We start from the raw sequence: 12,380 nt of genomic DNA, 5'->3' as shown, positions 1-12,380 counted from the left end.
CAAGGTCTTATGTAGTTGTGTAATAATCAACGTGTGAGCTCATTCAATTACTCCATTAATTTTGTTATACTGTGTTGGGATGGTGACTTGGGAAAATATGTGCGAGATGGAATCTTTTATCTCCTGTCCCGCTTGTTTATCTTCTTGAAGCAGTCTTTGCTGACAGTGTATATAGGAGTCATGTTTTTGTAATATTAGTTTTACTTTTTTGTTGTTAACAAACTAAAACATACAGTACCATTCAAAAGTTTGGGCACCTACTCATTCCAGGGAATTTCTTTTCTTTTTACTATATTCTACATTGTATAATAATGGTGAAGACCAACTATGAAATAACACAATGTAGTAACCAAAAAAGTGTTAATCATATCAAAATATATTTTAGATTCTTCCTAGTAGCCACCCTTTGCCTTGATGACAGCTTTGCACACTTAGCATTCTCTCAACCAACTTCATGAGGAATGCATTTCCAGCTGTCTTGAAGGAGTTCTCACATATACTGAGCACTTGTTGGCTGCGTTTCCTTTACTCTGCGGTCCAACTCATCCCAAACCATCTCAATTGGGTTGAGGTCAGGTGATTATGGAGGCCAGGTCATCTGATGCAGTACTCCATCACTCTCCTTCTTGGTCAAATAGCCCTTACACAGCCTGGAGGTGTGTTTTGGGTCATTGTCCTGTTGAAAAACAAATGATAGTCACACTAAGCGCAAACCAGATTCGATGGCGTATCGCTGCAGAATGTTGTGGTAGCCATGCATGTTAAGTGTGCCTTGAATTCTAAATAAATCACCAAGTGTCACCAGCAAAACACCATCACACCACCTCTTCCATGCTTCACGGTGGGAACTGTGATTTGGACTCATCAGAGCAAAGGACAGATTTCTACCGGTCTAATGTCCATTGCTCGTGTTTCATGGCCCAAACACGTATCTTCTTCTTGTTGGTGTCTGGGCTCCCGAGTGGCACAGCGGTCTAAGGCACTGCATCTCAGTGCAAGAGACGTCACTACAGTCCCTGGTTCGAATCCAGGGCTGTATCACATCCGGCTGTGATTGGAAGTCCCATAAGACGGCACACAATTGGCCCAGCGTCGTCTGGGTTTGTAAATAAGAATTTGTTCTTTACTGACTTGCCTGGTTCAATAAATCAGGCCTTCAACCATGAATGCCTGATTCACACAGTCTCCTCTGAACAGTAGATGTTGATTTATTTGGGCTGCAATTTATGAGGCTGGTAACTCTAATGAAGTTATCCTCTGCAGCAGAGGTAACTGGGTCTTCAGTTCCTGTGGCGGTCCTCATGAGAGCCAGTTTCATCATATCGCTTGATGGTTTTTACAACTGCACTTGAAGAGTTCTTGAAATGTTCCGGATTGCCTGACCTTCATGTCTTAAAGTAATGATTGACTGTCGTTTCTCGTTCCTTATTTGAGCTCTTCTTGCCATAATATGGACGTGGTCTTTACCAAATAGAGCTTTCTTCTGTATACCACCTCTAAATTGTCACAAAACAACTGATTGGCTCAAATGCATGAAAAAAGGAAAGGGACTATTTTAACAAGGCATACCTGTTAATTGAAATGTATTCCAGGTGACTACCTCATGAAGCTGGTTGAGAAAATGCCAAGAGTGTGTAAATCTGTCATCAGGGCAAAGGGTGGCTACTTTGAAGAATTTCAAAAATCTAAATATATTCTATATAGCACTTCTTTTCGTTTCTACATGATTCCAAATGTGTTATTTCATAGTTTTGATGTCTTCACTATTATTCAGCAATGTAGAAAATAGTGAAAATAAAGAAAAACCCTTGAATGAGTAGGTGTCCAAACTTTTGACTGGTACTGTACATGGACAACAATAGATGTCATTAATGTTTGTGGAAATGTATGTAAATGCTATCTCTCCTCACCAGCACCTAACTGTTCGCTCTAAGTGGGGATGGTTGTGATAGGCCAGCATGTACATACCATGCACAGATTGAGAGCCCGCTTCTGATTGGTCAGCATCCTCTGTGCATATAGAGAGTGAATGAACGGACTGTGCTCATCTTATTGGAGGTATCAAAGAAGTGTCAGTGTCCTCTTTCGATAAGGACATTGAACATTTCAATATTGCAATTTCGATCTGAATTTGATGAATCGTGCAGCCCTTGTGTGTGTGTGTGTGTGGGTGTGTGTGATAGGGCTGTGACGGTCATGGAATTTTGGAATAACGGTTATTGGTCAGCCAAATGACCATGTGCAGCGTTATAAGTGTTTGAATAGCAGCAACAACAACAAAAAGATGCACATTTTCTCCTCCTGCTCCTGGCTGCATGTGCTGAGCGATTTACTGACATTTCAGGGTTTTTTCACTTATTAAACAACTAATTGACTGACATTGGCTCAATTACTTAAATTACAAGGAGTACATTTTTTTTGTTTTTGTGAGCCCAACCTTTCTATAGTGAAATCATTCAAGAGAAATCATGTCAAGAACTATGCTGTGCTGAAGGGAGTTGTGGTTTTCATTAATCAAATATTCAACCTCGTACAGCGCAAGAACATGGTAATTAACTACAATCACTGTAATCCATTGCGGCAGTTTTTCCCCCCGGCTCGGACCGAGATGAAGGATGCATTTTTCTGCCTGCTATGTTAGGTTAGATACACACACACACACACACACACACACACACACACACACCGCATAGAATGGATGACTTCGGAATGTACACAACGTTGAGAGGGAAAGAGACCGTTTGTGAAAGTGTGCCTTACCTTTGAAGACCTAGTAAAATTATTTTGTCAGACAGCTTTGCAGCTAACCTAGCTAAATAAAGTACGGTATGGGGGGCACAGGGAACGTCTGTCTGCTACTGCCTTACCCGAGATCAGATTAATGAAAAATAATTGTCATCAAATAGAAACTATGTAATATACACAACTGAAATATTTTATTTCAAAGTCATTTCCTATTGATGTCTAGCATTCCCAATGTGGACCTGACAGAGATAATGGGATGTTTTCATGTTTTTGTTAACAATTTTTGGCTTTGGACGAGGTTGGAGAATGAGGCAGGGCTGGAGCTGAGACTGCGATGTCCAGAGGCTTTGGATGGGTTCTGGAGGGCTCAGTGGTTTCACTGGAGCGCAATCCAATCTGGTTAAGTGAGGTTGGCTCTTTGGTGCCACCAGCCCTCACTGCTGCTGTGGCATAAGACCACCTGGTTTTCACCTCACCCTTTTCCTGGCTCTCCCTCCCTGGCTTGACTCAATACCCCACAGCTTTGGAACACCCTGTCTGCCTCCCACCAACCCTGCCCTGTCTGCCTCCCACCAACCCTGCCCTGTCTGCCTCCCACCCACCCTGCCTGTCTGCCTCCCACCCACCCTGCCTGTCTGCCTCCCACCAACCCTGCCTGTCTGCCTCCCACCAACCCTGCCTGTCTGCCTCCCACCAACCCTGCCCTGTCTGCCTCCCACCAACCCTGCCCTGTCTGCCTCCCACCAACCCTGCCCTGTCTGCCTCCCACCAACCCTGCCCTGTCTGCCTCCCACCAACCCTGCCCTGTCTGCCTCCCACCAACCCTGCCCTGTCTGCCTCCCACCCACCCTGCCTGTCTGCCTCCCACCAACCCTGCCTGTCTGCCTCCCACCAACCCACCCTGCCTGTCTGCCTCCCACCCACCCACCCTGCCTGCCTGCCTCCCACACCAGCCTGTCTGCCTCCCACCCACCCACCCTGCCTGCCTCTGCCTCCCACCCACCCACCCTGCCTGTCTGCCTCCCACCCACCCTGCCTGTCTGCCTCCCACCCACCCACCCTGCCTGCTTAACCCTGCCTGTCTGCCTCCCACCCACCCACCCTGCCTGCCTCCCAACACCAGCCTGTCTGCCTCCCACCCACCTTGCCTGTCTGCCTCCCACCAACCCTGCCTGTCTGCCTCCCACCCACCAACCCTGCCTGCTTAACACCAGCCTGTCTGCCTCCCACCCACCCTGCCTGCTTAACACCCTGCCTGCCCCTGGTTTACTTACTGAAAAGGATTTTCAGTTCTCATTTTCACCATCCTATTGAAATGTTCTATTTTAAATGAGTAAGGTTTTTAGTTGGGAATATTGGTTCATATGGATGGTTGTAATAGGATGCAAATAGATGGGAGGATAAGAAACCCAAGGGTTTTACATGGTGAAAATGGAGAACACCAAATGCATTCTAAGATGTCTTTCGAGGGATTTAAATACTAATCAAAGGAAACAAATAACCTCTTATAGGCTCCTTTCTTATAAGCATGGGACCTCACAATACGATATCACAATACTTTAGGTGCCGATGTGAGCTATATTGTGATTCTCACGATTCTATACATGTTGCGATTCTCTGTGATTTTATTGCGTTTCAATGTTCCAAACTTTGCTCACCGTACAGTGCATTCGGACAGTTTTCAGACCCCTTGTTTTTTTCACATTGTTAGGTTACAGCCTTATTTTAAAATGGATTAAAAATCCTCATCCATCTACACACAATTGCCCGGAATGTTCCATCTTGGTTTCATCAGACCAGATCATCTTGTTTCTAATGGTCTTAGAGTCCTAAAGATGCCTTTTGGCAAACTCCAAGTGGGCTGTCATGTGCCTTTTACTGGGGAGTGGCTTCCGTCTGGCCACTACCATAAAGGCCTGATTTAGTGGAGTGCTGCAGAGATGGGAGAACCTTTCAGAAATACTCCACATAAGAACTCTGGAGCTCTGTCAGAGTGACCATCGGGTTCTTGGTCACCTCCCTGACCAAGGCCCTTCTCCCCCGATTGCTCAGTTTACCCAGGCGGCCAGCTCTAGGAAGAGTCTTCTTCTATTTCAAGATCAATGGCCACTGTGTTTTTGGGGACCTTCAATGCTGCAGAAATGTTTTGGTACCCTTCCCCAGATCTGTGCCTCGACACAATCCTGTCATGGAGCTCTACAGACAATTCCTTCGACCTCATGACTTGGTTTTTGCTCTGACATGCACTGTTAACTGTGGGACCTTTTATATAGGTGCCTTTCCAAATCATGCCCAATTGTGTTTACCACAGGTGGACTCCAAGTTGTAGAAACATCTCAAGGATGATCAATGGAAACAGGATCCATGTGAGCTCAATTTCGAGTTTCATAGCAAAGGGTCTGAATACTTATGTAAATACGTTTTAAAAAATTTGTAATAAATATATGCAAACATTTCAAATCTGTTTTGGCTTTGTTATTATGGGGTGTGTGTGGATTGAGGGGGGAAGGAACAATTTAATAAATTTTAGAATAAGGCTGTAACGTAACAAGATGTGGAAAAAGGGATCTGAATACTTTCCAAATGCACTGTATGTCTTCTGCAGAGGGACAAGAGGGATCTATGAGAGAACTATTTTAGATCAGTCATGGAAATCAAAGTGCTGAAGAAAAATGAGCTCATTTAAAAAGCTAGAGAACAAGCTTTGAAGGAGAAATACTGGAGTTTTGGTACAGGTACAGTCATCTACTGCAAAAATAGTATTGCAATATTGTCAAAGCGATAGGACCATATTTTCGAAGATAATATCCTGATTTGATGTAACTATCGCTTAAAAAAAAATATTTATTGCCCTGTCAGTACTTTGACAAATTAGCTGTAAGAACACTATGTACACATCAAACACCTTTTACTCCAAGAAGGCTTACGCTTGTGGGCAATACACGTTTTAAGATAGAACACATCTTTTTTTAATGATAAATATGGGTCTGGGTCTGGGCCTTTTTGGAATGAGGGCAAAACAATGGAAAAACATCACCATTTAGACTCCAAAGGTGTCCTAAACGCGCATTGCAATGATCCAACACTGTAAACAGCGGTGGCTTTTCTCGATTCCCACAAGCACAGCTCTTTCGACACGGCACTTTTCCGTGACCACACATGCTGATTCTTACTCGATGGGTTCTTGATAGCAAGAGGGTGGAATGCTCTTTGAACAACTTTTTTGTTGTTGTTAGCAAGCCTTGTTGACCAGGGAGACTTAAGTACATTTACAGTGTATCGTTAGTTGATTACAGCTTGCGGATCTAAACGGAATCCGAATGGTTCTGGTGTAGGCAGCCTAGCGGATAAGCGCTTTGGGCCAGTAACTGAGGGATCGCTGGTTCGAAGCCCCAAGCCAACCAGGGGAAAAATCTCTCTGGAGTCACTCTGGAGAAGGGCATCTGCTAAATTACTAAATGTAAAGATTCTGCTGTACCGAGTGCTACCATTCGAACTGTAGAAATAATAGTAGTCCTTTCGGAGTGAAAAGTCCACCCACACCTGTATTTTGTTGTCACCTCCTTGGAGGTAGAGAGGCAGTCTCCAAGGCCGGCACTGTTTTCAAAAAGCCGTGCCAGGGAGGAGAAGCCATTCACAGTACATTCACAGGCATTTCTAAAAGCTCCACTGCATTCCAGCTGTCAGTGGAGGCGGTGTGAAAAGAAAGCCTTTCAGGGCTTTCTAGCTGGAGGTCAGCTGTAGACAGGACTGAATACTTTCCCACTGTGTGAGGATGCTTCTGCCTGCCTGCACTTTTCTCCCAAGTCGCAAGTGCACATGCCTTTTCTTGTTTTGGTAAATTGTAATGCGCAGCAATGTGACCTGGAATGTCAACATTTTCTCTGGTGTTGTCAGCCCACTGTAATTTATATTTTTGGTGTATAAAATGAAAAATCTTTTGTGTGTGTGTATGCACACATTTCAATGCATTCACACAGCAAACATTCAAGAGCATGCATTCTCATTACCCTATTGAATAGGTGGTACCACAGCTCAAACTCTGCTTATAAAAAAATCCTCAGCAATCTACACACAATACCCCATCATTTCAAAGCTAAAACAGGTTTTTAGAGTTTTTTAAAACATTCTCCAAAGGTCTTACAAATAATAAGACATACCTTATTTACAGGTGTTCACACCTTTTGCTATGAGACTTGAAATTGAGCTCAGGTGCATCCTGTTTCTATTGATCATCTTTGATGTTTCTACAACTTGATTGGAATCCACCTGTGTTAAATTCAATTGATTGGTCAGGATTTGAAAAGGCACACACCTCTCTATATAAGGTCCCACAGTTGACCATGTCAGAGCAAAAACCAAGCCATGAGGTCGAAGGAATTGCTCCGAGACAGGATTGTGTCGAGCCACAGATCTGGGGAAGGGTACCAAAACATTTCTGCAGCTTTGAAGGTCCCCAAGAACACAGTGGCCTCCATCATTCTTAAATGGAAGAAATTTGGAACCACCAAGACTCTTCCTAGAGCTGGCCGCCTGGGTAAACTGCGCAATCGGGGGAGAAGGGCCTTGGTCAAGAAGGTGACCAAGAACCTGATGAGCACTCTGACGGAGCTCCAGAGTTCCTCTGTGGAGATGGGAGAACCTTCCAGAAAGACAACCATCCCTGCAGCGCAATCAAACCTTTATGGTAGCGTGGCCAGACGGAAGCCACTCCTCAGTAAAAGGCACATGACAGCCCACTTGGGCAAAAGGCCCCTAAAGACTCTGGCCATGAGAAACAAGATTTTCTGGTCTGATGAATCCAAGATGGAACTCCTTGGCCTGAATGCTATAAGCGGCACGTCTGGAGGAAACCTGGCACCATCCCTACGGTGAAGCGTGGTGGTTGTGGTGGCAGCATTATGTTTTGGGGATGTTTTTCAGCGGCAGGGACTGATCTAACATCTCTGAAGAGACCTGAAAATAGCTGTGCAGCGACACTCCACATCCAACCTGACAGAGCTTGAGAGGATCTGCAGAGAAGAATGGGAGAAACTCCCCAAATACAGGTGTGCCGAGCTTGTAGCATCATACCCAAGAAGACTCGAGGCTGTAATCATTGCCAAAGGTGCTTCAACAAAGTAAAAAAATAAATAAAGTACTGACTAAAGAATCTGAATACTTATGGAAATGTGATATTTCAGTTTTTTTATTAGCAGAAATTTCTTAACCCGTTTTGCTTTGTGATTATTGGGTATTGTGTGTAGATTGATGTGGTGGGGGACTATTTTAATAAATTTTATAATAAGGCTGTAACCTAACAAAATGTGGAAAAGTCAAGGGGTCTGAATGCTTTCCGTATGCACCGTGGAGGTCCTGGTTTGGAGGGAGCTCGCCTCTGGTGTTCTACTGGGCTGTCCGCGCCATGCAATTGAGGGCTGTGCTGTTGTCATGCAATTGAGGGCTGTGCTGTGATGCAGCCAGTCAAGATGCTCTCAGTGGTGCAACTGTAGAACTTTTTTGAGGATTTGAGGGCGCATGCCAAACAATGAGAAGGGATGCTACATGTGTGAGTGGACCAATTTTAAGTCCTTATTGATTTGGTCACCAAGGAACTTGAAGCTCGTGTGTGTGTGTGTGTGTGTGTGTGTGTGTGTTTAAAATGGGAACGGGTGTACTTCTCTCAGCTGTAAGTGGGAATCACAACTTGCCTGTCTCCTATTCTGTTATCCTTAATGTCTGAAGAAAGTGTGAAAACTCCTAAAGAATATATATTTTTAATAATGGTCATGCTGCTCATAATGCAATACATGCTGGGATCCCATAATAGGCTAAATTCTTAGTCTTATCTCACCTCCCATTGGGCCTTGTCTTGTCTCCTGCAGATAGCGACAGTGAGATCTCCAGTGGGACCGGTGATGTGTCCAAGGATTGCCCTGAGAAGATCTTAGAGTCCTGGGGTGCAATCCTCAACAGATGGTAAGTGTGGCGGTCATGATAACCACCGTTAAGTAAATAACACCTTCAGTCATTGAATAAGGAAACCGATTCAATGTATTTGTCTGAAGTACCTCATTGTTCCTCCACTACACGAGGAGAATAATGAAATTGTTAGCATTACTTTCATATGGTCACTACAATGACCTTATTGGAATAAACATCCTCCATTCTAACTGTAATAAACATCCGCTTCAGGAGAGTCACATTAATAATGAATATCCATGCCTGTACTGTAGATGGCCTTAGCCTGATGAGTTTGGCTGTTGTATGTCGAGTAGTTTCTTATCTCTCTCCTGTGTGTCAGGCATGGGAACTTGTCTGTGCGGCCTAAGGGCCTGACTGCGCTGGTGAAGCCTGGGGTCCCCGAGGCCCTCAGAGCTGAGGTCTGGCAGCTCCTCTCAGGCTGCCAGAGTGACCAGGCCCTGCTGGAGAAATATCGCATCCTCATCACCAAGGTAAGGAGGAGAGAAACACACACACACACACACACACACACACACACACACACACACACACACACACACACACACACACACACACACACACACACACACACACACACACACACACACACACACACACACACACACACACACACACACACACACACACACACACACACACACACACACACACACACACACACACACACACACACACACACACACACACACACACACACACACACACACACACACACACACACACACACACACACACACACACACACACACACACACACACACACACACACACACACACACACACACACACACACACACACACACACACACACACACACACACAAAGAGGGCATACGCACACCGCGCACATACAAAAGAGTCGCACCTGTCGCACCTCACTCAAACACACCTGTCGCACCTCAGTCAAACACACCTCAGTCAAACGCACCTCAGTCGCACCTCACTGAAACGCACCTGTTGCACCTCAAAACGCACCTCAGTCACCTCAACAAACGCACCTCAGTCAAACGCACCTCAGTCAAACGCACCTCAGTCAAACGCACCTCAGTCAAACGCACCTCAGTCAAACGCACCTCACTCAAACGCACCTCAGTCGCACCTCACTCGCACCTCACTCAAACGCACCTCAGTCGCACCTCACTCAAACGCACCTCACACGCACGCAATCATTGATTCCCACCTGCATTTGTATGAACAAGTTTCACATTTCAACTCCATTCACTCAAGCTCGGTGAGTTTGTGAAATATCCTCAAAATGGCTGCATGTTGTGTGGGTGATGAAAAATTGTTTTTGCAGAAATGTACCTTTTCTGAATACGAGAGCCAGTCAAATATATGTGCTGTATAACCATCATGCAAATTGTAATTTTGAGTGCAGAGATTGTGACGATCCCTGAAGACTTTGGTGTAAAAAAACAACAACTGTTGTCACGCTCATCAACTTGGTGTCATGTGACAGTGTCTAAATGCACGTACCCAGTAGTTGTCACCTTGCAGTTGTTCCTCTGGAGAGACTCAATGACGGTCACAACTGGCCATTAAATTAGCTCCATAAAGAGCCTGCTGTTTTAGAATTGGAAAACTTAATTGTCCACACAATTTGGAAATGTCATTGGCTTTACAATAAGATGATTGACATCGAAACAGCATTAAAAAACAGCAGCAGCATCTCTTCATCAAGATAATTTCAGTTGAACTTGACAGTGTGCAGTCTGATCCCACAGAGAACAAGGTTGGTGTTGAAGCCTATTTTCTCATGTTTCTCTTGGAGGTATGTTGGTTCTCATGCCAACAATGGGTGATTGCAGGAATTTTTCCACAGTAAAAAGCACTATTGTTATCTCTGTCATAATTTAACACAGTCCTTGTGGTGAAATCTCTCAAAATATGTTTTAGATTTTGTGTGACAATGGGATGGGGAAGGGTGTCTAACAATGCCATATAGAGCATCACATCTACACTTAAGAAAATGTTCAAAATAAAATAACTCTACACTAGAGTTTCTTAAATTTGAACTTTCGCTTAATATTTAATTTTCATTCTCTCTGTGCACAAGCAGAAAATGTAGCTTTATAATATAACATAAGTCATGTAACTACTGTTAAGTATATTTCTGCAACAAGTGTATTTCTGGCATCCTGATCTCAGTGTGCAGTAGGTGTTGCAGTAGCCCAGTCACTGTGACATTCTTTACTGCGCAGGTCACTGATCCATCACTCTTGTGGAGAACATGTGTCAGACAGAGGCTAGTCCTATCAGACCCATGTCCCTTGGCACTAAAACCCCACAGCTAATGTGTAGCATCCTCTATAGTCTGGCCGACAGCCCATAGCTGGCCCCCAACCTAGGCTCACCCACAGTCCAAACAAATTCCATCTCGACTGGTCTCGCTGGTAGATCATGTCGAATAATCCATTTTGGTGGAGCAGCCATGAATGTAATACCTCCTAGCTAATTCCAAGTGACTAATGTATTGATGGTTTTTTCATGAGGACATGTGAAGAGGTTGACTAGGCGACAGGTCCTCACTTTTATGTGTAATACAATACGCATTCCCCCCAGGAAGAGAACGTGCTTGAAATACAACGCAGTAATCAATTGCTTGAAATGGAGAGATTGGAAGAGGGAGATAGAGAGCGGGAGAGAGATAAAATGGAGCCATAAACAAAAGGTTACTGCTTGCGCATGTGGCACAGAAAATAGATCAAATATAAAATCCAAGGAGGCGATTCAGGCGAAATGACTGAATGAAAGAGAACAGGCTCCTCTTTTCACATCTACTGTATTTATACTGGGCTGTTGTCTTTCGCCTGGGGGTGTAAATTTACCCTTGCAACACGCCTTTAACCCAGAGCCACAGTTCTCTTTCTGTCTCTCTCTGTCTCTCTCTCCATCTGCTCCAGCAGCCTTGCCTCCCACAGAGGATGAAAATGTGAGCTGCTAAATATATTATTACACTAGTTTACGTAAGGCAGGTTATGTGACACAGAGAATCGCCTGGTGAGCGCTCACTCGTTCATTGTAATTCTTTGAGTAGACTCCCTTCCTTATTGGATGTAATGATGTTGATATAGGGGTTGGCCGGTGCTATTAATAGCCAGATAAAAGCCCAGGGGGTAGTGTTGGGGGGAGGGAAGGGGGACGTGGTGTCGAGGGCTCGATGATACCCACATTATGAATTGGCCTGTCTCCACTCGATGATGATGATGATGATTCTAATGCAGATTGAAGCCTAAGTGAGTGAGTTGTGGCTGGTTATGGGGGGTATTGATGTCGTAAACCAGGGCACATTTCACTTGACTTTCTGACAGCGACACGTATTTGAATAATTGCACATGGCACTTCGACAGAAGGCTGGGTAGTAATGCAGAGAGGAGAGAGAGGGCTGTTCTCTCGTTTTGTGTATGTGATACGTGGTGTATTTTTATAGGGGGGTTCTCAGTGAATTTTTCTGATAGGACAGAATAACAGTTTAAGGCATGTTTATCGGCCAAGTTACCATTGAGACTTAATCGAAGCTGGTACTCAGGTGTCTTGGGTACAGAGACAAACAAATCATGTCTTTTGCGCTGCAAAAATGCCCTTTTTGACTGAAGTATTCCGACCTTGGATGAATGTAATTTCAAACAAGGGTCTTCTCAGCACAGGAATATTGTTTTGTTTTGCGTTTCC

At 44.5% G+C, this 12,380-nt stretch overlaps 1 protein-coding gene across 6 annotated transcripts in view; it reads left to right on the top strand.

Annotated features, from left to right (window-relative positions):
- LOC118372587 (rab GTPase-activating protein 1-like) overlaps window positions 1-12,380 on the top strand; it is a 142,575-nt gene that overhangs the window by 29,774 nt on the left and 100,421 nt on the right. For all 6 annotated transcript variants that reach the window (XM_052475260.1, XM_052475259.1, XM_052475264.1 and 3 more), the window contains 2 exons: window positions 8,610-8,703; window positions 9,029-9,179. In XM_052475260.1, the coding sequence (XP_052331220.1) occupies window positions 8,610-8,703; window positions 9,029-9,179 (245 nt within the window). The remainder of the gene's footprint in view (window positions 1-8,609; window positions 8,704-9,028; window positions 9,180-12,380) is intronic.

Source organism: Oncorhynchus keta, chromosome 22 (assembly GCF_023373465.1).
Source record: "Oncorhynchus keta strain PuntledgeMale-10-30-2019 chromosome 22, Oket_V2, whole genome shotgun sequence".
NCBI lineage: Eukaryota > Metazoa > Chordata > Actinopteri > Salmoniformes > Salmonidae > Oncorhynchus > Oncorhynchus keta.
This window is presented reverse-complemented; position numbering and strand designations above follow the sequence as displayed.